Genomic DNA, 23,045 nt, shown 5'->3' on the forward strand with positions numbered 1-23,045 from the left:
GATACACGAATAAGTATCAAGTGCTGAAGAGCAACTCTTATGATTTTTTTAAACTATTTAATTACCTGATTTGGGTTTACCCATTTCTCTCGTGGTGGAAATAACCCAACAGATAGCAAGCTATAGATTTTAGTTTCTATAGTAATCTGCCTGCTTCTGCCACAAAATTGCATTCTGTATTTTTGAATAGTGGGTACATTATAAGCACGGCAGTCAAAATTCCAATGTTAGATTAAAGTATCTTGAACTTTGGCACTGGATGCTGGTGACTAGTGGCTTTTCCTGTAGTCTGTCAGTTCACAAAATAGATAGCAGAAATTGCCCCTGTGTAGTTTTGTACAAATATTCTAAACTAAATCATAGCTATTCCTTCATATACATGACTTTTGAATGTGCAATAAAATGTGTTTAATATATTAAAAATACTGATGACATACAACACTTAAAAACAAGGCAAGTTCATTTGAAGAATGCATGGTTTTTATAGTTTTTATTTTTTCAATGTAATTTAAAAACATTATTTATACAGTATTCTCCTGTTTCTTCTCTTTCACAGTGAGTGTTATCTATCAAAAATATTGCTTTCTATTAATAAGAGTGTGATGTATTGTAACAACTACTATGAAATAAAATGTTAAAAAACCTTAACAATATGGCTTTGAACAATGTAGGTTTTCTGTCTTATATACTTTACAAGGGAGCGTAGCCAGTGGTTATTGCATTTGGATTATGAATCTGAGAGCCCACATGTTGCCTCATGTTACATTTACTTGTTTGTTTGTAGTTAAACACAAAGCTACACAAATGAACTGTTTGTACACTGCCCACCACATCTATCGAAATCTGGTTTCTAGCAGCGCAAGTCCTAAGAAAACACTGTGCCAATGTGTAACTAAAATTACACCTTAAATAAATACAAAGAAAAACAACACACTTCACACTTTTTAAAAACCTAAACCAAATATTAACCAGTAAACTCTGAAACATACAATACAAACTTTGGTTGTATTATCACATCCCTCAGTAATAGTAAGCATGACTTATAAGACAGTACAAAAACTTTCACTACTGATTTTAACAGCATTAATCTACTTTTATGAAATTACCCAGTAACAAATGATAAATATTCAAGCAAAAGTTAACATCAGTATATTATCTGATGTAAAAGAAACTAATTACAAGCAACAAAGAGTTACACAAATAAACACTGACACTGAGCATCTCATGAAAATTTGTGCAAATTAAAGGATTTAGTTTACTGAATTTTTCACAGCTACAAGCATTAGTCGTCAATAATTTTGAAATGATAGACTACAAAGAAAGTAGTAATTCAATAGCACCCACTGCTGGGCTATCCTTGTCTAATCAAGCAGTAGGATTTTATTGTTCTCATATAATCCATTCACAGCACTAAAGTGTGAAGCACTTGTTTTTTGTGGTACAGGACCTGCACTCAGCCCAATGGAACTGACACACAAAACATTAAGTAATACATCAGAATGCATGTAAGGATACATGTTTATTGACTTTTCTACAGATTTTAGTATCATATTTACATGGTTCAGACTGCACAATGTCAACCTGAGACGCATACAATTAAGAAATCTGGACACTTAATATTATACATACGTGTATACATATATGTTTTTCCTAGTACTTTTAAATTCAAGCACAGAACACAAACTGGCATAAACATTCTATCTATAGTTATCAATACTGATATATCAAACAAATCCTTTAATCAGTTATTACAATTGCTTAATTCACAAACACGATTCAATGATAGTTAAGGTATGATTCTGACTAGCTGTACTGCAGTCACAATTTTTCTAAAATTAAAGATCTTCACTTTGCTGGAATCTTTGATCATAGAAAATAAATGCAACAGGAGTCAAAGCCAGAAAAACTGCTTAAAAGTTGTCTTTGAATTTTAAATATTTGAAGTTACAGCTGTGACTTAATTCTTACTATCTTACAAAAATTACATTTGACTGTTTTCAAATTGCAATGTTAAAATAAGATTTTGCACAAACTAAACTTTATCCCTTTAACAATTTTTTTTTTAACTTCTTGGAAGTTACATCAAGGTTTTATATGTATTTATAATTTTTTGGCAGAATTACTTTTTTTGTTATTTTACTTTATGTATCTTCAATTTTGCTATTGTATAAAAGCAGTAAAAACAGTTTAGGCTAAAATGAAAAGTAAATAATTCTTAATTTTTTAAATTAATGGAGACAACTGATAATGTCAAACCAAGAAAGAAACGTTTCATTATACAAATAATTAAATTAAAGATGCAATTGTTCAACATCTATCTACTATTGAGGTTTAAGTATTTTGGATAGAACATCTGTCTCCCCGTGTATTATATTACGTATAAAATGATTCATTACTAGTTTTTCTATATGTGATTATGCACTTATCCATTGTCTCAGAACACAAGTGTAATGGATCAGAAAAAAAAACGTTTAGATTGATGATGAAATTTCTTTTTTCTAATATGTGATCAACTTCTCTTTCTTTTCCTTTGTGTGATGGGAAATATTAATACAGATCACAAGATTTTGTAAGTTGTGTTTGAAAAGCATTCAGTAAATACATTTAACCTTTAATACTACTAAAAAACAATTTATACATTTACATAAGTTAATTTAAGACATAGCAATATAAATACAACATAAATTTATATTCAGGAATCCTTGATTCAGAACTAATATGTGATTAATCTAGTTAATTTCATTGTAAAGTATATCAGGTTATTTTTCTCATAACTTTAAAGCAAACACAAGTTAATTAATCAAGTAACTTTATTATATTTTATGACTTATAAAGAATTGATGATACTGTATATAGGTTATTCAATACATCACAAGGAAAAGTGACTTGACCCCAAATATCTTCAAACTCAAGTTTTCCCTTTGATCTATAAGCTCACAATACTAACAATTCTTTCTGCTAGTCTTAAAGTTTTAACATTCTAAGAAATAACACGGTTCAACCATTTTATAAGTTTCAATTACCAATTAAATACTTTAAAACATTACTACTTTTATGTATTATCAAATTATAACAAAATTGCAAGCTTTATTTAAAACCAAAAAACAGTTACATCACATATAATTCTATTTTTAAAAGAAACATTTATTGAAGCACAGATTAGTCCTATTATGCAAGAAAATGTCTCAATGTAAGTCTATACCAGTTTTATAAAATTACCTATTAATAATCACCAGAGAACACTTTGTTAGTAATTCTTATCAGAGTATTAAATAAGAAAATACTATGCTCAATTATTTTTATATCAACCTTACACTTCTGTCATGAAGTTATCACGTAGACTGTGTTTGAAAAATTATGATTAATTACAATAAAGGAAAATTAAATATTTATGAAGTCTGTGTTGCTACTCAGGTTTTTATTACTATATATTTGTATAAAAACTGAAATTTTAATAATATTAAAAATAAGCATAAAAAATTTTACCTAAACATTTATTTTAAAGTTTAACTTGTAAGATTGCTCTTGCTATGTTCTGTGATATTAAGAGTGACTATGACCTGAAAACATTCCTCATTCAATCAATCAAGATTTAACAGCAAAGATTAAATAGACCACTGATTCAAACACATACAATCTTACTATAAAAACATGAGATCTAGTTTTTAAGAAAAAAGTAAAAAAAAAAAAAAAAAATTATACATGCTTTCTCAAATATTAGTTATTAGGACCAAATTGCTATCAACAATTCCAATAATGCAAAATATACTCTTGTCTGAGCTAGAAACATACAAGTATACCGTAAGTTACCTAGCCTATTAATAATTTTATGTAATATTTTATTATCAAATTTGTTTCAGATAGTTGGACAATAGTAAACTACAGGCACTCAGTTTATTAATTATTTTCACAGAAAAATTCTATATTTTCTTTCAAAAAATATTATTGTTAAATGAAAGTTGAAAAAACATGCTGTAATGAAATCAATTTTACAGTTTCAGAAAATCAAAGTTTCTATAGTTAATTCATATTTCTTTTCACACACATGCTACATATGCTTCCAAACTGCTTTACTGTAGTTAGTTGTGTTTTATTCACAGAAAGAAATACTTTACAAAAAACAAACTACAGTGTGTGCAAGAAACATTTACAGAAAAAAAAATCTAAATATAGTTTGTCATTAATGCAGATGCTTAAATAAATCACAGATAAATATATGCTTGAATATTACAAAACAAACAATAGAAAGCAAAATTAGTGTATCACTTCACAAACTTGTCTGTTTACATCAAGATGTTTTAAGTGCCAAATTGTCATAAAAACCAATCAAGGACACCACTTTACAGACTTATAGAAATGCTCATGTTCATGACAAACAATATCATTTAAAAGGAGTGCAGAAGCTGCATAAGTCATTACATAAAAAGACAAATGAACAAAAATCTGAAACACCATTTAAACTAAATAACAGATTTAACATTAAATATATTTTCAAATTTAAATTTTGAAAATAACTCCTTAAGCTGTAGTCCAATTATAAATAAATTCAAGAAGTTATGCATAAAAATAATAAACCAGAACCTTGTTTGCATTGAAAAAAACATGATTTGATGTGTTGTAATACTACTTGAAAAAACAAATTAAAGCTAAAGAAGGTTGAGGATGAAAAAAATATTGAAGAATAAAAAAAGATACTAGATCTTAGAAGAATACATGGGGATAATTCAAATTGGAGACTAAAAATTGTTAACAACACTGAAATTACAAATACATCAAGCCTCAATATTACTTTGTTACTGTAGCTACTTTTTGTACCTCAACAGCATCCCCCACCCTGACTGGAACTAGAATGTCCACCAGATGGCATGTTGGAATTTGTTGGTAGGTGTTGAGGACCAATTTTTATCCCATTGGCCTAAAAAATTATATTAAACATGGAAATACAATAGTTTCTTAATTATCATTCCCAATTATAAATTATGAATAACAATAATTAAAAGACCAATATAATTTAAAACAAACATATCAAAATACATTAGGTAAAAACATAGTTATTTAATTTTAATGCAAAATAAAACATGATATTAATACAGTTAAATAACTAGAACAACTACAAAAAATTAACAATGCCAATGGGACTATCTAACATGATTTAATCATCATTCAGATAACTAAGTTTACACACTGCAAAACACTAGTGAACTATTATTCATGTAAACAACTTAAAAATAAACCTAATGAGTAATTAAATGCCTCCAACACAAAAAAAAGTTCTTAATTTTATACTAGCTAATAAGTGGATTTAAGCCATGTTATCTCTGAACTGCACATACAGCTTCACACAAATTTACAATCAAGTTAGAACCTTTGATAACTCATCCAGTCTGTCTTTTTGGTTGATTTCTTACCTCATTATTTATATCAAAAACTCCTTCTTGGATTTTCTCATAAATTTCTTTAGCAGTATTGATAAAAGCCTATAGTCAAGAAAAAATAAAAGTATGTATTACTTGAGTGTATTTGATCAAACTGACATTAGAAATTCTCACTTCTGTAGTTATGAGAGGGAAAGGAACTGGTATCTTTTACATGTTATTTGTTGAACACAATCATTCATTTGCTGAGCAGTAAAAAAATGTGACAGTTAATATGAAGTTTTATAACTATTATTTAACAAAGCAGTAGTTATACAGTTATTCTGTCTATCAGATGACAAAAACCCTTCATCTCTGTCTTATGACAAGTGAAATGTCATGAACCAGAAATCCACATGAAATATTAAACTGACAGTATAAAATATCAGGCTGCACAAAAGGTTTTGGAAGTACAATGTTCCATTTTACACTGAGCAATGAGATCATGACTTATTCATTCACAAGAAGTAGCACACAAAGTTTTGTTTCTTTTTTTAATAGTATGTTTACATATATCTCAGAAACAATAACCAGTCTAGTCATTTTATGGTAACTGAGATGTAAATGATCTTTTTTATGTGTTACAATTAATAATGAAAAAAAAAATGCAACAACACAGTAACTTAAAGAAATTTAATGAAATTAGATGTTTAGTTATAATCCATTATTCCAGTGTTAATAAATCAGTGCCTAATTCAATGCTAACTTAACTGTGTCATTCACACAATGTTTCAGTTTAATGCAAGCCTTACAACTTAGATAGTTTACAAAATGTTGGTATTATATTTAGTTTATTTTTAAAATTACTGTGTTATTCATTTATTATGAATTAGCAACTGTTTAAAATAGTAAGATTGTTGCAACTATGATGCTGGAACTTTCTCAGTTTCTTGTTGCTTTTCATATTATTGCATCAGAATATCTAATATTATGTGGAATGTTCCAGACACCTGTTGGTGTATAAATATGAGTAGAAAAGTCATTTAGTTCTAGCTCTAGACTGCTTGATTGTTTAGTTTAGTGGTAAAGAGAGTATATGGCAATTTTTAAGGTGAAATTATCAAATATTATATTGTAATAACAAAGTAGAGGAGAATACTTTTCTTGTAAACTGTGTTCTGAAGTAATTGAATTGGTCTGCATAGACTTTGATGAAAAAGAGAATTACTTAAAGCTCTGGATACAACTATGGTGACCAACAGGATAATGGATATTTGTCTATAAATGTTTGATTTGTTTTTAATATGTAATTCTTAAAACAAACTTGCTGTTTTATTTACAGTTGAAATTTATTTGTAACAATTCACAGACACCTGCTGTAAAGAGTTCAGCCTCACAAAAACTAACACTAACTTACATGGTTACCAAAGTAGTTCAGAAGTAATTCTTCATAAATAAACATATGATATGAAACTAAACAAAAAGATACAAAAAACAAATCCAATGGCAAATAATTCATGAATAAATTGTTTTGGGTGTAAAAATAAAGATTTACAAGCTTTTCTTCTATGCTTAACATCTGTTACGTTTACTTACGTGCATTTTAACAATTCCATCTAAGTATCTTTTAAAAGTTCATTATAAAAAGAAAAGATTGAAAAATTTAGAAATAAAAAATATCTTTGGTTGTCTATATCAATACTTAATGCTTAAGAATAAAGGTTTTCTGTTGAATGTACATTCATAAATTTTAACAGCCATAAAAAATCAGCAACACAAGAATTAAATTATTTATTTACCTTTAGTTCAAAAAAGTTTTTGTAAGTTTTTGAATTGGATTATATTGGTTTTTAATAAGGTTATTAAAATTCTCTGCTTACATCTTCTCACGACAGTGAAATGCAAGTTAAAATATCATTAATGTCAGTTTATAGGTTTCTTGACATTCTACAATTAGGCATGTAACACTGAACTGTTTTAACGTGTTTTGATTTTTACTCCACCTCTTCAACATTAGCTGCAGTTTTAGCAGATGTTTCCATAAAAATTAATCCATGTTCTCTGGCAAATGCTTCTCCTTCTTCTTTTTTGACTTCTCTTCTTGATTCTAAGTCACTAACAAGATATATTTTGTTTATATTAATTAAAAACCTTTTTAGTTGATACATCTATGAGAACTTACCAGTATAAAGGATTAATTGTAACCTTAAACTTTTAGTAATAAAATGAAGCTAAAGAAAAACTTTCTTCTAACACTTAACTATATTTTATAGCAGTTATTCATAGCTATAAAAACAACTATTACATACTTTGAGAACTAAAATTAAGCTATGTTGTAAGCTTAAGTTGTGAAACATTAATTTTTTTTCATTCCAATATGAAAGATATGTTGGACTTAATTTTTAACTGACATGTTATAGCAAAAAGGTGGAATCAAAATGAAGAAGAAATCAAACATTTATAACATGACAACATTATGGGATCCAATGGTCCATCTCGGCTGTTTCACGCTCGAAACTAAATTACCTCAAAGAAAAAAACAAACTTAAAGTTATCATTCATACATTTCTCAAGTATTTCCTTAAACTCTTAAATTTACTGCCTATACAATATCTGAGGGAACCCATTTCAAAGGCCAGCCACCATGATGTAAAATTAAAATTGTCTTAGCTAATGATTCCTACACTACCAAAATTTATAACTGTTCCATAGTCCTACTGTTCTAACTGTTAAATTTGAAAAAAGAAGATGCATCAACACTATCCATTCCCTTTACAAGCTTAAACACCTCAATTAGACACCTAAAAACTTCTTTTTCCAACAGAAAACATTTTAAGAGATTTCATCCTCTCCTCATATGACAATCCCTCAACCCAAGACATCACTCAAGCAACCCTTCTCTGAATCAAAACTTTGATGTCTTTCCTGAGGTGGCCTAACCAGTGACCTGTACAATAGATTCAGATAACAATTTTATGGATCAGGAGATAGAAAAAGTCTACCTTCAATTAATTCTAATCTTTGAAGGCATCTTTCACAAACACAGGTTGACAAAAGTATTACTGTAATGGCATCAAGCAAAAGTAAATTTTTTTTGTATCTCTATCTGTATTAACCTGCAATAAACAAAACTAAAATATTAATTATGATTCAGAAAAAAGTATGCAAGAAAGATGCTTTTCATGACAATTAATGTTCCTTCTGAATGTTTGAGTCCGAGGGAACCAACTGGAAAAATGATTCCTTTTTATTTTTACATAAAACAAAAAACAACAGGATATTTTTAATTTTCTCATTTATTACATAGTAACTACAGTAACATCTAAATGTATTCTAAATTGCATAATGTTTTCCTTGCTCTTCCCACCACAAAATTCTCCTCACTGGGTAGAACACAATTTTAAAGACAGACACTCCCTCAGACAAGTCAATTCCCCAAAACATAACAGAACATTCCTGGCAGCAACAACATAACAAAAATATAGAAGTTGCAGTGACAAACTGATGCAAAATTTAGAAAAATGGTGAACACCATTACATGGTCAACATAAAAGTAATTTTAGTCTAAATCCTCAATGTATTTAAGAAATTGTCTCTGTCCCTGATGTTAAAATTTATACATAAAAAGTGCATTAATCCAAACAAACACTGTTTACACCACTGCTGCTCCACTCCAAGTATAACTGCAGTCTGGTTAACCCTTTCACAATGGGCTTGGTATAATGAGTTTGTATACATATTTGCATATGTTAAGTATTTATTATAGCATATGATGCACCTTGTGCATCTTCACAAAATTTGGTAGACTTTTAGTAAAGATTACAAGTACTTTGTATACTAAAACTTTAATTTTTATGATGAAATATTTTTACTAAAGATTTGTTTGTGAAAATAGAATCTGTTTTGTTACTACTGAAGCTTAGTAAATAAGTTGTATTCAAGTATAAAAAAATATGAAGCTTTAAGTAGACTAAAGATATAACCTACTTCCTTAAAATCTTGGTTTGAAAGAATGTGTTAGCCTTTTAACAGATTAAGATGGCTGATAGGGGGACATTCTGAGCTGTCAATTAGTTATTCGCATGTTATATATTTAAGTACATATAAGGGACCACTTTCAAAAATGAAAATAGGTGAACTGGGCCACTATGTTTGATTCAGTATGCAAACCATATCTCAACAAAATAAAAAGCTACATTTTTTCTTTACATATTAGCTTGTCAATATTGGTAATATGAGTTCTTAATTTGTATGAAACTATAGACTTAACATTTTGAAATCATAAAAAAGGCAAATATTGGTTTATTCACTGTTAACAAACTAATAACCTGTACTGTTTCAGTAGGTACCTTTGAGTCAGAATGGGATTTATTTTTTTCTCTCTTTGATATTAAATAGGAATACATTTTATTGTAAATCAGAAAACTAAATCACTTGTATACCTCTACATTACTGATTACATAATATTTATGGTGCTTCAAGTCACTACCGTTCTTTTATCTGCAATTTCAATAAAACTGGTAATGTGTGATGTGGAAGTTTTTCTTATAATACTGTAGCTACCATGTTAAATGGATGAACTAAACACTACTTTGTTTTGTACATCCAAGTTTTCAATGGTGTGGTACAGTGGTTCAATAATCAGATCTCCAGCAACATGTCAAAAGTGCATCTACAACCAAAAACAGCTGTGTCTAGGACTGACTGAACAGTTTTAAGTTGTCTGAAAGGTGGAGAATTAGCTATAAATGTAAACTAATTATCCCGATAGCTCAAGGGATGACAGTGTATATGCTTCTATTATCACTTCCTTATTCATAAGTCACTAAACCAAAAACATCTGCTGTATATGTTATTTTATTTGTCATTAAAGGTAAGTCTTTTGGTTTCCAATGCTTCACCAGCTTTTTAAATTTAAACTAAGGTTAAAGTCTTATACTTCACACACACAAGCAAACATATGTGTGTGTATATGTATGTACATATTTTGGTGAAACTTTAATCTATCGTTGTTAAGCCCAACTGATGACTACTGATACTGAACAAAAGGTCCTATGCAACAAAAAAGATGAATCTGAAATTGTCAATATAAGAAAAGATGATGAAAAAATCAGGAGATAAATTATTTTTACCTTAAAAACAAGGCCTATTATAATCAATTCTTTACCACTCTTAAGTGATGTTTTGCATTGTATTGATACTAGAATACTGATACTACCAACTCCTTATTTTTCGTTGGGTGATATATAAAAAAGTATTATTAGCAACCTGCTTTCCTAATACAGTGAATATAAAACACTGTCAATGATAGAGGCACTTTGCAAGTTTATCAATGTAAGTGTCCTGGAACAACTTTTCACAATTTCCTACCAACTTACATTTAATAAAGTAGGCATATCTGTGCTTCAATGATTGTTTTTTTTCGTGTGTTGTTATATTATAAAACTCTAGAATTTAGTATTAACAGGTCTTTGTCTCACTCAACCATTTATTGTGCAAGGAGATACTCAATTAAAAACAATTTAAAATGATTACAACTTCCAGAAAAATTTTTTTACATTTCTACGAAAAACTAAATTTTACTATACCTCATTCTTATACATGTAAGGCAGTGGATAAGCCTTTAGTTTTGTCTATCCATTAGTTTCACAATACAAATAGTAAGTGCCAAACAGTTAAACCAGAGTATTTAATTCCAGCATGTGGACTGTTACTAAAGTTATTCAAATGTTACTGCACATATACAATTTTAATACTTGGAAACAGATCACATATGAGGGGGTTACACTAGTTTTTTTTCCCCATTATTTTAAGAAACAATCTGTTTTAAACAGTAACCTTATTTATCAGAACAATAAAAATCTAAAACTCCCACTTCGAGTGAAAACCAAAACAGTTATAAATTACATCAGGTTATATGTTAATCGTTCATATTCTTCATTTAAAAGTAGTTGTAAACCTACGAGTTTAATTTATAGTAACCTATAATAATATAAAATTTTACTTTTTGTTTCCAATAAGCATTATGACCATGTTGGAGTTGGAGTGTTGACGAGCATCTTCTAGCCATGTAGTTAGGTGATTGAAAGTGTCTCGCCTGAAACAATAACAGAATTATACCTAATTAATGGAAAAATTGATGGGCAAGTCAATTCAAATTCATCCTATAACTAGATGGTACACAGGAACTGGTGTTGAACTCTTGTTTTAATAGCCAAAGTATACAAGAATATGACACATTCACCTTGAATAGGAAGCCAGGCATCTGCAAGTTAAAACTCATCTACCTCTTGGTAACCATTATACAGGAGAGTATAATAATAATAAAAAAAAAAGATAACGTGTCTTTCTCAAAAACACAGCAATGTCATCAGTAAGCCTTAAACTCCAATTATGAATCTATAGCATTAACCACTAGCCCATGCTGCCCTGTTTAGCATGAGTAAGACAAAAATGAGTATGTATATTCTGAGAGAACAGGATCTTTAAAACTTTTAAAATACAAGTTTTACAATGTTCGTAAGAAAAAAATGTATACATGTAGGTGTCAGTCAAAAATTATACACCTGGCATTTTACTTGGCAAACACAGAGCTCACATTACTGTATTGAATGATGTAATGCCCTAACAGCTTGCAAGCATATTTGGAGTATTTTTATTATTTTTCATAATCTTACCTATTCTAAGCTTATATAACAAGTTTCTAATTTTTTATAGTTTAGTTACTTTTGTAATAAATTTATAAAATGTGCATAAAAAAACAAGAAACATGCTGCTTGCATTTGATGCAATTTTTGTTGTTGGTTGCTAAGAAAATTAACTTTTTTTTTATAATGATGGTACTAAAACACTTATTTTTATTTACTGAAAGAAGAATAACAAATAAATTTAATCACTTTCTAGCTAAGATATGAGGGCTGAAATTATCTCACTTAGTAGATTGATTTGAATACCGTGAGATAAACTTTCAAACTGAATAAAAAATTGACAATACTCTGAACTGAAAACAAAACATACATCATTTGATAGGTTAAAACTTTGTCTTTCCATTGGTTATAAATCACTTAGTGTAAAGCATCAGAGAATTACTGGCAATTTGTAAAAGAGAGAATGTAGCAGACGGATATGATTTTTATAGTTATGATTCCATAAACTAATATAGAAGGCTATAAAAATTAGACTGCTTTTGTAAAATCTATATTATAATGAGTAATTTACATTAAATCCCATACTTCAAATATGTTTGCAAATAAATTAAAGAAGGGGGAAGACATATGGGAGACTGAAGATTGTTTTAATATTTCCTTGTAAAATTAAAAACTAGACACTTATATAATATTAACACTTCATTTATTAGCCATGTTTTTATGCTACGTTTATTCACATAACTGATATTAAATTAGTTTAATGAAATTTTGAATGTAAACTCTGTAAGAAGTTGTGGCATGTGCACTCACTTGTTACAAAAAAAAAAAAAAGAATTAATCAAAACTAGAGTTTCCAATTATTCCAACAATCAATTAATCAAAAATTATGAATAAATAGACTGTCATAAAAATAATCAACTAATTGATAGTGTTCTTTATTATTACTTATGATCATTCCAACAACATATTTATTGAAATTATGGTTTCAAATTATTACAATTTTTTGATTATATCAACTAAACATGTAACTGAAATATTGTAATTACATTTGTTTGTTTGAAATACATAGCTGCTTGATGGACTATTTGTGTGCTGCAAAATTTTAGCATTATAAATTGTTTTCTCTATCTACTTCAAGTTTGTTTTATTTCTTGCTCATACTAAGGGATTGGGGCTTGATTTCAGGGTTTTGGGTTTGATTGTCATTACCATCAAATTTTCTCACCCTGTGTTTGTCATGACAAAGTTACTAAGGCTACCTGCCAATCGATAATGTTTAAAAGGTTGGCAGCACTTGCCACTAACATTTTTTTTTTTCTTGAATTACTAATCAGAGTGAAGGCAACTATTTGGCAATACCTACCACCAACTTTGTTTTTTTGTATGTACCAGGTTTTCAAGAACTTTGCATTAATCTACAAAACAAATGTAATTAATTAATAGGGCATACATTTATGGACTAGAAAATACTACTAATCTCCTAGTTCAAACTAACAACAATATAAAATATATCACCTGAAAAGGATTACATAAATAACAACTTATAAACATTGTTTTATTTGGTATAAGCGAAAAAAACCCAATTGGGATATTTCAAATATAAACTATCCTTAACATATTCTTGAAAGTTATTTGCATTACTAAGAAATTTCAAAGTTGTATACAAAAATATATAATGCTAAGTGAGACTCAAACTAAACAGATTATCTGGTAGAATGACTAACCAAAACATTTACCATCACACATTTTACTACCTTAAATTTAACTTAATTTAAATTTGTTTATTACACCCAAATGTAATTTTTTTAGAAAACACTTCCTTAATCATCTATATTTTGTATCAAAGAGCAGAGCTTTTCCTACCTTGTAATGTCATACACAAGTAAAGCACCTGCTGCACCTCTGTAGTATGAACGAGTAATGGATCGGAATGCTTCCTGACCAGCCTGAGAATTTACAAACAAAGAATCTCATAACTAACTTGTATTGTTTATAATTCATTCAAGTAAAACTTTGCCAAAATATGGCCATATATATAACTTTTGAAAATTATATATATTTATCCAGCTTTGTTTTTAGTCAGAGAAAGACAAATGTCAATAAACTTAAGAACAGAAAACTATTTGCAAAACACATTCAACCACTCATTTCTAATTATAATAACAACCAAGACGTGCATTACTATAATTCCTAAGCACAAAATATACTATACACTATACACAAGTACAGTATGAAGTATACCATAGAATAAAATAGTATATAATCAAATTAATTTCAAAACATAAGAAAAATTCTTTGATTTTGGTTGTAAGGTTGATTTAGTGTTTTATGGCACAAAGCAGCTAAGCTATCTGTGCCAAACATCTGGTGAAAAGGTAAAAGTAAAGTAAATGTAGTAAAATTCATAAAAGGAAATGAAGGTAAAGCAAAAGTTTAAAAACAGAAATAGCATAAAACCAATGTTGACATCTAGTCTACAACGTTAAGAAAGAAACTACAGTAAGAGAAGTTGTAAAGGACTGTCTGTAGCAAAATAGTAATTATCATAACCTGCCAGGAAGACCAACAGGTAAATACAAGAACCACTGTCAGTCACCTGAAGTTGACCTTTCCAGTCCTGGTTCCGAGTTGTGTCATTATGGCCATTTTCAAAAAGTAAAGAAATAAAAGTTTTAAAAGACGTGTAGCAAAGTTTTAATAATAACTCGCCAGGATGACTAAAGGATAGTTCAAACAGCAGCGTTAGTCACCTGAAGTTGGCCTTTCCAGTCCTGGTGTTGGGTTATTTAATGTTATGGCCATTTTCTAATTTCAAATCAAACTAGAGAAACTGTAATTCTTAAAGGGAACCATATTAAAAAAGGTTAAAAGTATAAATCTAAAACACTTAAATGACATTAAAAAGATTTATGGCCATTAAAAAACTAAAAACTTGATCTAAGTGGACAGTGTCACCATCACCAATAACACTGTCTAACATTATGGATAAACCTTGGGACAGAACATGTTTAAAATGGTGCCGTCGTTGAGAGTCGTAATAATGGCAAGAAAGTAAAATGTGGCTTATTGTGATCTGAGTGTTACACAAACTATACACTGGTGCATCAGTTCCAGATAAAAGAATATGATGAGTTAAAAAACTATGACCAATGCGAAGTCTAGTTAGAACAACTTCCTCCTTCCAATCCCTACAAAAGCAAGACGGCCAAAGTCCAATATAGGGTTTTATTCAGAAAAGCTTGTTTTCATGTTGCTCACTCCAAGTCGACTGCCAGCTGGCATGGAGCCAAGCCTTGAATATAGGACCATAGTTCATGTATGGAATAGGCACAGCGGTGATAGTGCCAGAGCAGATAGCATTAGCTGCCACGTCTACAAGCTCATTCCCGCGAACACCAACATGGCCTGATATCCAGAAAAACTAGATAGAAGTAGATATTAAAGAGAAATGGGCCAGTTGGTTTTGAATAGCAGCGAGAACAGGGTGTGAACCAACGTGAAGCGATTCCAGGGCCAGTAGAGAACTAAGCGAGTCAGTATAAATAGTGCAGTTGGAGTACTGCTTTGCTTCTATGTGATCCAGGGCAAGAGAAATGGTGTACAATTCAGCAGTGAACACAGAAGCTGTATAGGGGATTCTGCGAGCAACCACAGAACTGCAACAAACCATGGCAGAGCTCACAGAGTCACCTGATTTGGAACCATCCGTATGAATAAGAATGGAAAAATGTTCAGTATATAAAAGACGGTACTTCCAATCAGGAGTATCTGCTTTTCTCAGATGACTTAAAAAAAGGTCACATGTGGGGACTGTAATAAGCCATGGAGGGATGGGCTGACCAGTGGATGCTGCAATGTTATCCAAGAAGAGACCCAATTCATCCAATTGTGCCTGGATGTGAAGGCCAAAAGGAGCAATGGCAGATCGTCTGTTCTGAAAAAGTATGACCCACCGAGGAAGAAAAACACAATCCCATGTGGGATGCTTTGGTAAGGAACGAAGTTTTGAAGCAAACGGTGAAGGTGCAAAGAAGGTTCATGAAACTATGTATAAGCTCTGAACTGGGGAGGTGCAGAAAGCCCCAGTGCAGAACCAAAGTCCTTGATGAATGGGATATAGCATCTTTAAGGTCAAGGGTCTAGCAGAGCCATAGACCAGTGATCCATAGTCAAGTTTCGACTGAATAAGAGCACGATATATCTTTAGCATAAAACAACAATCCACTCCCCAAGTAATGGTAGAGAGGACATGGATGATCAGTGCTCTTGTATATTTGACGCAAAGCTGCTTAATATGTGGTATAAAGGTCAGGTAACAGTCAAAGATAAGCTCCAAAAACTTGGTCTCAGGGACCACAGGCAGCACAACTTCACCAATACAGAGTTCAGTATCAGGATGAATACCCCATTGGCAGCAAAAGTGCATGCAAACTGTTTCAGAGAGAGAAATTAAAGCCATTTGCCATGGTCCACTTCAGTACATGATTGAGGGCAGTTTGTAGCTGCTGCTCAATATATCTCATGTTCGATGACTTTCACATTTCATGTCAGGGACTCCAAGTTACTGTAGAAAAGAACGGGAAAGTTCTGAACACACACGAACTTGGGATCTCCTAACCATTGAAAAATATTTAATAAAAATGGGCAAATGGTCATATAACCCATATATATGGAGGTCTCACAAAATGCCATACCTTTATGTTGTGTCATAAGCGTTCTCAATGTCAAAAAATATTGATGCAAAATGTTGTCTCTTTTGAGAAAGGCTTCTCTGATTGATGTTTCAAGTTGAATCAAGTGATCCAAGGTGGAGCACTGTTGTCAGAACCCACACTAGGTGGGTGAGAGGAGGTTGTTTGATTTGAGGAACCAAACAAGACGAGCATTAACCATCCTCTCTAAGGTCTTACAGAAACAGCTCGTCAAAGCAATTGGATGGTAGTTTGAAGGAATCTTGGGATCTTTCCCAGGCTTAGAGAAAGGCAGGACAATAGCCTGGTACCAGGCATCAGGAAAAACATTCTCCAGCCAGATCTGGTTAAAAACAATTAAAGAATATCAAGAGAAGCAGGAGATAGATGGCACAGTATGCCATAGTGTACCTCATCTGGTCCAACCAATGTACTGCCAGACCAATTAAGGGCCAGTTCCACCAGTGTAAAGAGATGATTATAGTCATAGAGACAATCAGCTTGAAAGGAAATAGGTGATCGCTCTGCCCGAGTCTTGATGGCTAAGAAGGTGGAGGAAGAAGCAGAAGTGCTAGATACCCAGTAAAAGCTTTCACGTAGAGTATGGGCAATGATCTGGGTATCAGCTACTTCTTGGCCATCAGAGGGCAAGATCGAGAAGGGGACAAAATTATATTTCCCACTGACCCTTCGAATCTTGTCTCACATGACTTTGGAACTGGAGGCAGAAGATACGCTGGTTGTGAACTTAATCCAAGATTCCTTCTGCCTTTGATGTCTTACTCACCAAGCATGTGCATGGGCCTGCTGGAAAGTGATGCTGTTTGAGAGTGTGGGATATCTATAAAAAGTATCCCAGGCCAGTTTTTGAGCCTTCAGTGCCATGTGGCAGGCAGGATTCCACCACGGACGAGGATATAGTGAAAAACGTGTCAAGGTTTTAGGAATACATTGAGCAGCTGCTTGTATAATACAGTCAGTTACTGCTGCCACACAGTCATCTATTGATGGCTGACAGATGATGGCAGGAACAAGTTCTGCACGAGTAGTGAAAGTGGCCCAGTCTGGCTTTCACCAGGGCACACAGGTTGGGTGGCATTGATCATGGCCAGTCTCTCTGACTAGGTGAGTGAAAATAAGAAGAACCAATATTGAAAAGAGAAAGGTTTTGATCAGAGAGCATAAGTTCCACAGAATGGCCCCTCCTATCAATAACAGCACTTCCCTAGAGGTGATGATGTCCAGGATGAGAAAGGGAGATGGCAACTGTTCAATGAGAGCATCAAGGTCTGAATGATCATATGTCTCTCCAGGTGACAGGTAGAGAGAATAAACAGTGATGGTATGACCCAAGGAAACAAGGATGGCTATGGCCTCCAAGGGTGTGTTGAGTAACAAAGACAGGGTGGGCACATGCTGATCAACTAACAATGCCACCCCTCCATGCACTTGTCCATCATACAGCCAGTCATTTCTGTACAAAGAAAACTGCTGAAAGGTGTATCGGCAGGTTTGAGAAATGTTTCCTGTAAGAAAAGACATGCAGGATGGTAGGAAGCAATCAGTGTTTTGATATCATTCAGATTAGAACCTAAACCTTGACAGTTCTGTTATATCAAGGTGGCCATTTTTAATGACATGTAGGTGAATTGGCTGGAGAACCCTTCTGTTTACGACCTTGTCATTTTTCGTTACTGTTCTTATTCGAGGGAGATCTACTGACCTCCATGGATCCTGCCTTGGGTCGATTGGGCAGGTCTTTTTTGTTGGAAGGGGATTCCAGTGACTGAGGATGCAAATGAATGTTTTGCATCTCAGGGTGGGAGAAGACGTATCTGAGGAAATGTCTGTACCTGGAACCAAAGAATGTGGATCTTGTGGTTTGTTGGAATGTATGGAAAGAACAGAGATGGGTGTAGAAGTTGTTTCATCAACTTTTTTAACCACTGAGGTCAAAAGTCTTTTCATTTCTTTTGAGAACAATTCTCTTGGAGGCAAAAAGAATCTGTCTACACCCCCACTGTAGTTTTGGAAGGAAGTACAGCAACATATGTCCAAGATGAAGTGGTGGACAGCAATTTTCAAGCCTCAAGTTAAATAACGTTATGAATTGTTTTCAAACCCTGCACATCTTTTTCTTCCAACCATTTAGAGCAAGAACAAAAGTAGGATGGGTGATAGCCATTGCAATTGACACAATGTGGGTCCGTTTCACACTCATCGACATCATGGTCCTTGCCACCACAACGAATGCATGCCAGGAAACCACAACATGACGTCTTTGAGTGATCGAACGTCTGACACTGGAAACATCGGAGAGGGTATGGAATGTATGGCCGTAACCTGCAATTAAGATAACCTGCCTTGATGGTGGCAAGTGCACGTGGTGATGTAAATGTCAGAACGAGGATATTGGTTGGCAATGTAACTCCATCTTTGCAAGTGGAGATATGCCTCAATGCAGAAACTCTGAGTGGAGAAACCAGCGAGAATTTCTGACTCAGGGATGTTCTTCAAATCCCTCTCAACAATAACTCCTTGTGATGAATTCAAAGTAGCATGAGGTGTAACCTCAATAGGTATATCCCCAATTGCCTTTGAATTCAAGAGGAGTCCACTGAGATGTGGATGTTTCCACCAATATGTCTCCAGATCGAAGCTTCATTACTGACTTTGGAGAGCCAGCAAGTCTCTCCAGTCCCTTATGAATAAAATAGGGGGACATTTGCCCTAAAGGTTTATCTGAAAGAGAATGTAGGATAAGAAAATGAAGTATAACAGGTGGTACAGATGTTGAAGATTGCTGCTCAGAAACTTCAAAAAGTGGTCATTTACCTATTGACTGTTTTTTCACTATTTCATTTACACTTTTATTTGGAAAAAGGAAATTTCAGTGCCCACTGACCCCACCCACCATGGAGCCCTACAAGGGAACACACTACGATGTTAAGCAAGGACACTTCAGCAATGCCAGGGTTTCATGAGCACTATACCCAAACACCAGCATCAGACACAATGTCCACAACACTTGTTGAGAACTTCCAACACTGGTACTTGGTTGACCCTAGCCAAAGTGGACCAGCCTACTGACCCAAAGGCTGCCCATCTACAGGAATTCAAGGCCAAAGTGGTGTGTTAGGGTTGGACCCCTCAACCACCAGGATCCTATGAGAATAGACCTTCTCGGGTCACCACACACAGCAAACATGTGGGTGGATGTTTATATCCCAGAAGAGGTAAACTGAAAGAACAGAACCTTCCCTGGGATATCCCCTCACCATGTACAGGAATCCACACCGAGAGGAACTCTTTTTGATGTTAATAATATTTTCTTGTATGAACAATCTAAAATATTTATAAGTTGCACTTAATATTACCTTACTCATTTGCACTGCTCATGGCCTGACACTGAACAAAACACTTTTCCTTACCAGTTTAACTAATTCCAACTACAAAAACTGTACAACTGTTCCAAAGCCATACCTCAATTCATTCAACTAAACCTTGTCATAGAACTTAATTTCCTACTAAGTTGTTTTTCAGACTGTTCTGCTTTCACACAGTTTTGACAGAAAGTGTTTGTACCCCTGCATCCCAAGTAGTTTTTTGCTCATAACTTAAAAAGTATCATGATTAGGCTAATAGGCATATAATATGGTATAAATATTATACTAACACACATCTACACAAATTTTTATGTAAATTAAATGACAAATAAACTGTTTATAAACAAATAATCAAAAATAGAAGTAGAAAGTGTCCATACAGTTCAGAACATGTGAAAAAACTGATATTCCCATAAAATTTTTTGTTTACTTTGGCGAATAAACTACATTATATCATTCCAGGACTAGGCACTTGGAGCATAATTATTGGAATTTAGTCAGCAAAAAATTTACTTCCGGCAATTTAGCATCATCTCCATTGTTATCTGCTTGGTCATCATGGTGAACAGGAAACAACTGTCCAATGATTTAAAAAAATAAATTATTGTAAAATACAAGACTCGTGTCTCTCTTTCCAGTATTGCTGCACAACTTAATGTGCCAAAATCTACTGTTCAAAGCATAATTGTCAAGTTTAAGCTTACAGGATCAACTGCTAACCTCCCTCGTTCGGACGCCCCACCAAAATTCTAGAGAGAACCAAGAGGAAGGTTCTCAGAGAAGTTAGTAGGAACTCTCGTTTAACACGTAATGACATACAGAAACTGGTAAGGGAAATTGGGGTTGAAGTTAGCACCTCTGCAATTACGAACATGTTACGCTCTTCTGGGTTCAAAGCATGCCGTCCTCGTAGAACTCCATATTTAAAGCCTGTTCATTTTGAAGCACGATTGAGGTATGTAAGAAAGCATGTAGATAAACCCTTTACCTACTGGAAGAGTATTATTTGGTCAGACGAGACTAAACTCGAGCTTTTCTGCCACAATGATGTTCGCAATATTTTCCATAAGAAGGGGGAACGAAATCTTCCAAAGAACACCGTCCCTACAGTTAAACACGGAGGTGGTTCGATCATGCTATGGGGTTCCTTCAGGTATTCTGGTATAGGCAGCCTTCACCGCGTCAACAGAATCATGAAAAAAGAAGAGTACGTTGATATATTCGGCACTTATATCAAGAACGATGCTTGGAACTTACAGCTTGGGCGTCATTGGATCTTCCAGCACAACAATGACCCTAAGCACACATTAAAATATGTGCAATCCTGGTTGCAGAGGAACCATGTAAGCAATCTGGAGTGGCCATCTTAGTCACTCAATCTCAACCCAATTGAAAACGTTTGGCATGAGTTGAAGACCAGGGTTTATCAGCGTCATCTGAAAAAAACTTGCAAGAGTTGGAGGCCTTCTGTAAAGAAGAATGGAAGAAAATACCAGTCGAGTACTGTCAAAATATCATGGAGGGCTATGAGGAGAGTTTGCACCAAGTAATTCACCTGAAAGGCTACACAATTGACCATTAAAGTAGATGCACGAACACTTTCTGCCCCTCCTATGTTTTGTTATTTGTTTATAAACAGTTTATTTGTTGTTCAATTTACATAAAAATTTATGTAGATGAGTGTTACTACAATATTTATAATATACTATACTTTCATTATCCTAATCGTGATATTTTTTAAGTTAAGAGGAAAAAACTACTCACAACGCAGGGGTACAAACACTTTCTGTCATAACTGTACATATCTAACAGTAAGAGAATTGGATTTAAAGTTCTTTCAGTAATTACTTGCTGCTTAAGATGAGGAAATGCTCAAAGAATATTTGATCTAATGTGCACAGGCTCTGGCCACTTGTCTAAGTCCATTCTATAATTCTAAATTTACTATCTTTATGTATGTAAAAAGTTTTTAGTACAAGTCTGTTGTTCACAAATATATTTGTATTCAAAATATGTCTGTAAATAGACATGAGCTTTATTCAGACTTACAAGCTGGAATGCATGGTGATGTTCATGTGAATAGATACTTTGAAAATTGTCAAAATGCACATCTGTAATTTTTCTCAGTATTCCTGTATACTGTATTTGATATTTCCTCTTCCACAAAGTGTCATTAAATTAGCAGTGTAGGGTAAAGTGAATATCTGACAATTGACAACAAATACATTATATCATATTGAATGATCATCAGTTTGTATATTTCAAGTCCCACTAGTGCACATATCGTTTATATGGTACTCTAATGTCAGTTTAGTGCTTCAGTTGTTCAACATATCTAAATTGAGTGAGATTTGTTTCAACTGAGTCTTATTTCTCTTTAAATTATGCAACTTTTTCCCACAATACTTTTTTTCACAATATGTATGGACAACTTACGTGACTTGTAAGAATATAGTAAAAAACAAGTATGCATTTCATTTCTGTACACAAAAACTTAATGTAAGAAAAAAAATTAAAATCATATTTACAGTGTCCCAGATCTGCAACTTAATCTGCTTTCCATCAATGGTAATCATCCTGGCTCCAAATTCCACACCTGCAAGATACAAGCAAGCAAGCTTTATAAACAAATTAACAATCACTGTATTTTTGCTTAGAAGCCTAAATAATATCAACAAAAAAATTATTTTGGGGCAATATATCTATCCATTCATTTCATTCCTTACCTAATATTCATATTACAATACTACCAAATGAGGTCTTTACTACTTACTTGATGCTGATCAAACCTTCTAAAAAAAGACTTACTCCAAAACATGTTATTTTTTTATATTTCTGCAAGATACAGACCCACTTAAAATTACCCCAAAGGGACCCAACAGGCATTAATGAGCAAAGGCACTTTACTATCACTCAGTTTTTTTAACTATTACATACTTGTCAGAAATGGTATTCTTTAACAAAAAT

At 32.6% G+C, this 23,045-nt stretch overlaps 1 protein-coding gene across 1 annotated transcript in view; it reads right to left on the reverse strand.

Moving 5' to 3' along the window:
* Positions 1 to 1,500: 1,500 nt before the first annotated feature.
* Positions 1,501 to 23,045, reverse strand: part of LOC143248678 (ras-related protein Rab-2A) — a 31,074-nt gene continuing 9,529 nt past the window's right edge. Inside the window, exons 3-8 of the mRNA XM_076497289.1 lie at positions 22,607 to 22,674; positions 13,865 to 13,947; positions 11,359 to 11,451; positions 7,358 to 7,469; positions 5,409 to 5,477; positions 1,501 to 4,915 (exon numbers count right to left, since the gene is read on the reverse strand). Of these exons, the coding sequence (XP_076353404.1) occupies positions 4,817 to 4,915; positions 5,409 to 5,477; positions 7,358 to 7,469; positions 11,359 to 11,451; positions 13,865 to 13,947; positions 22,607 to 22,674 (524 nt within the window). The 3' untranslated portion in view covers positions 1,501 to 4,816. The remainder of the gene's footprint in view (positions 4,916 to 5,408; positions 5,478 to 7,357; positions 7,470 to 11,358; positions 11,452 to 13,864; positions 13,948 to 22,606; positions 22,675 to 23,045) is intronic.

Source organism: Tachypleus tridentatus, chromosome 1 (assembly GCF_004210375.1).
Source record: "Tachypleus tridentatus isolate NWPU-2018 chromosome 1, ASM421037v1, whole genome shotgun sequence".
In the NCBI taxonomy this organism is placed as follows: Eukaryota; Metazoa; Arthropoda; class Merostomata; order Xiphosura; family Limulidae; genus Tachypleus; species Tachypleus tridentatus.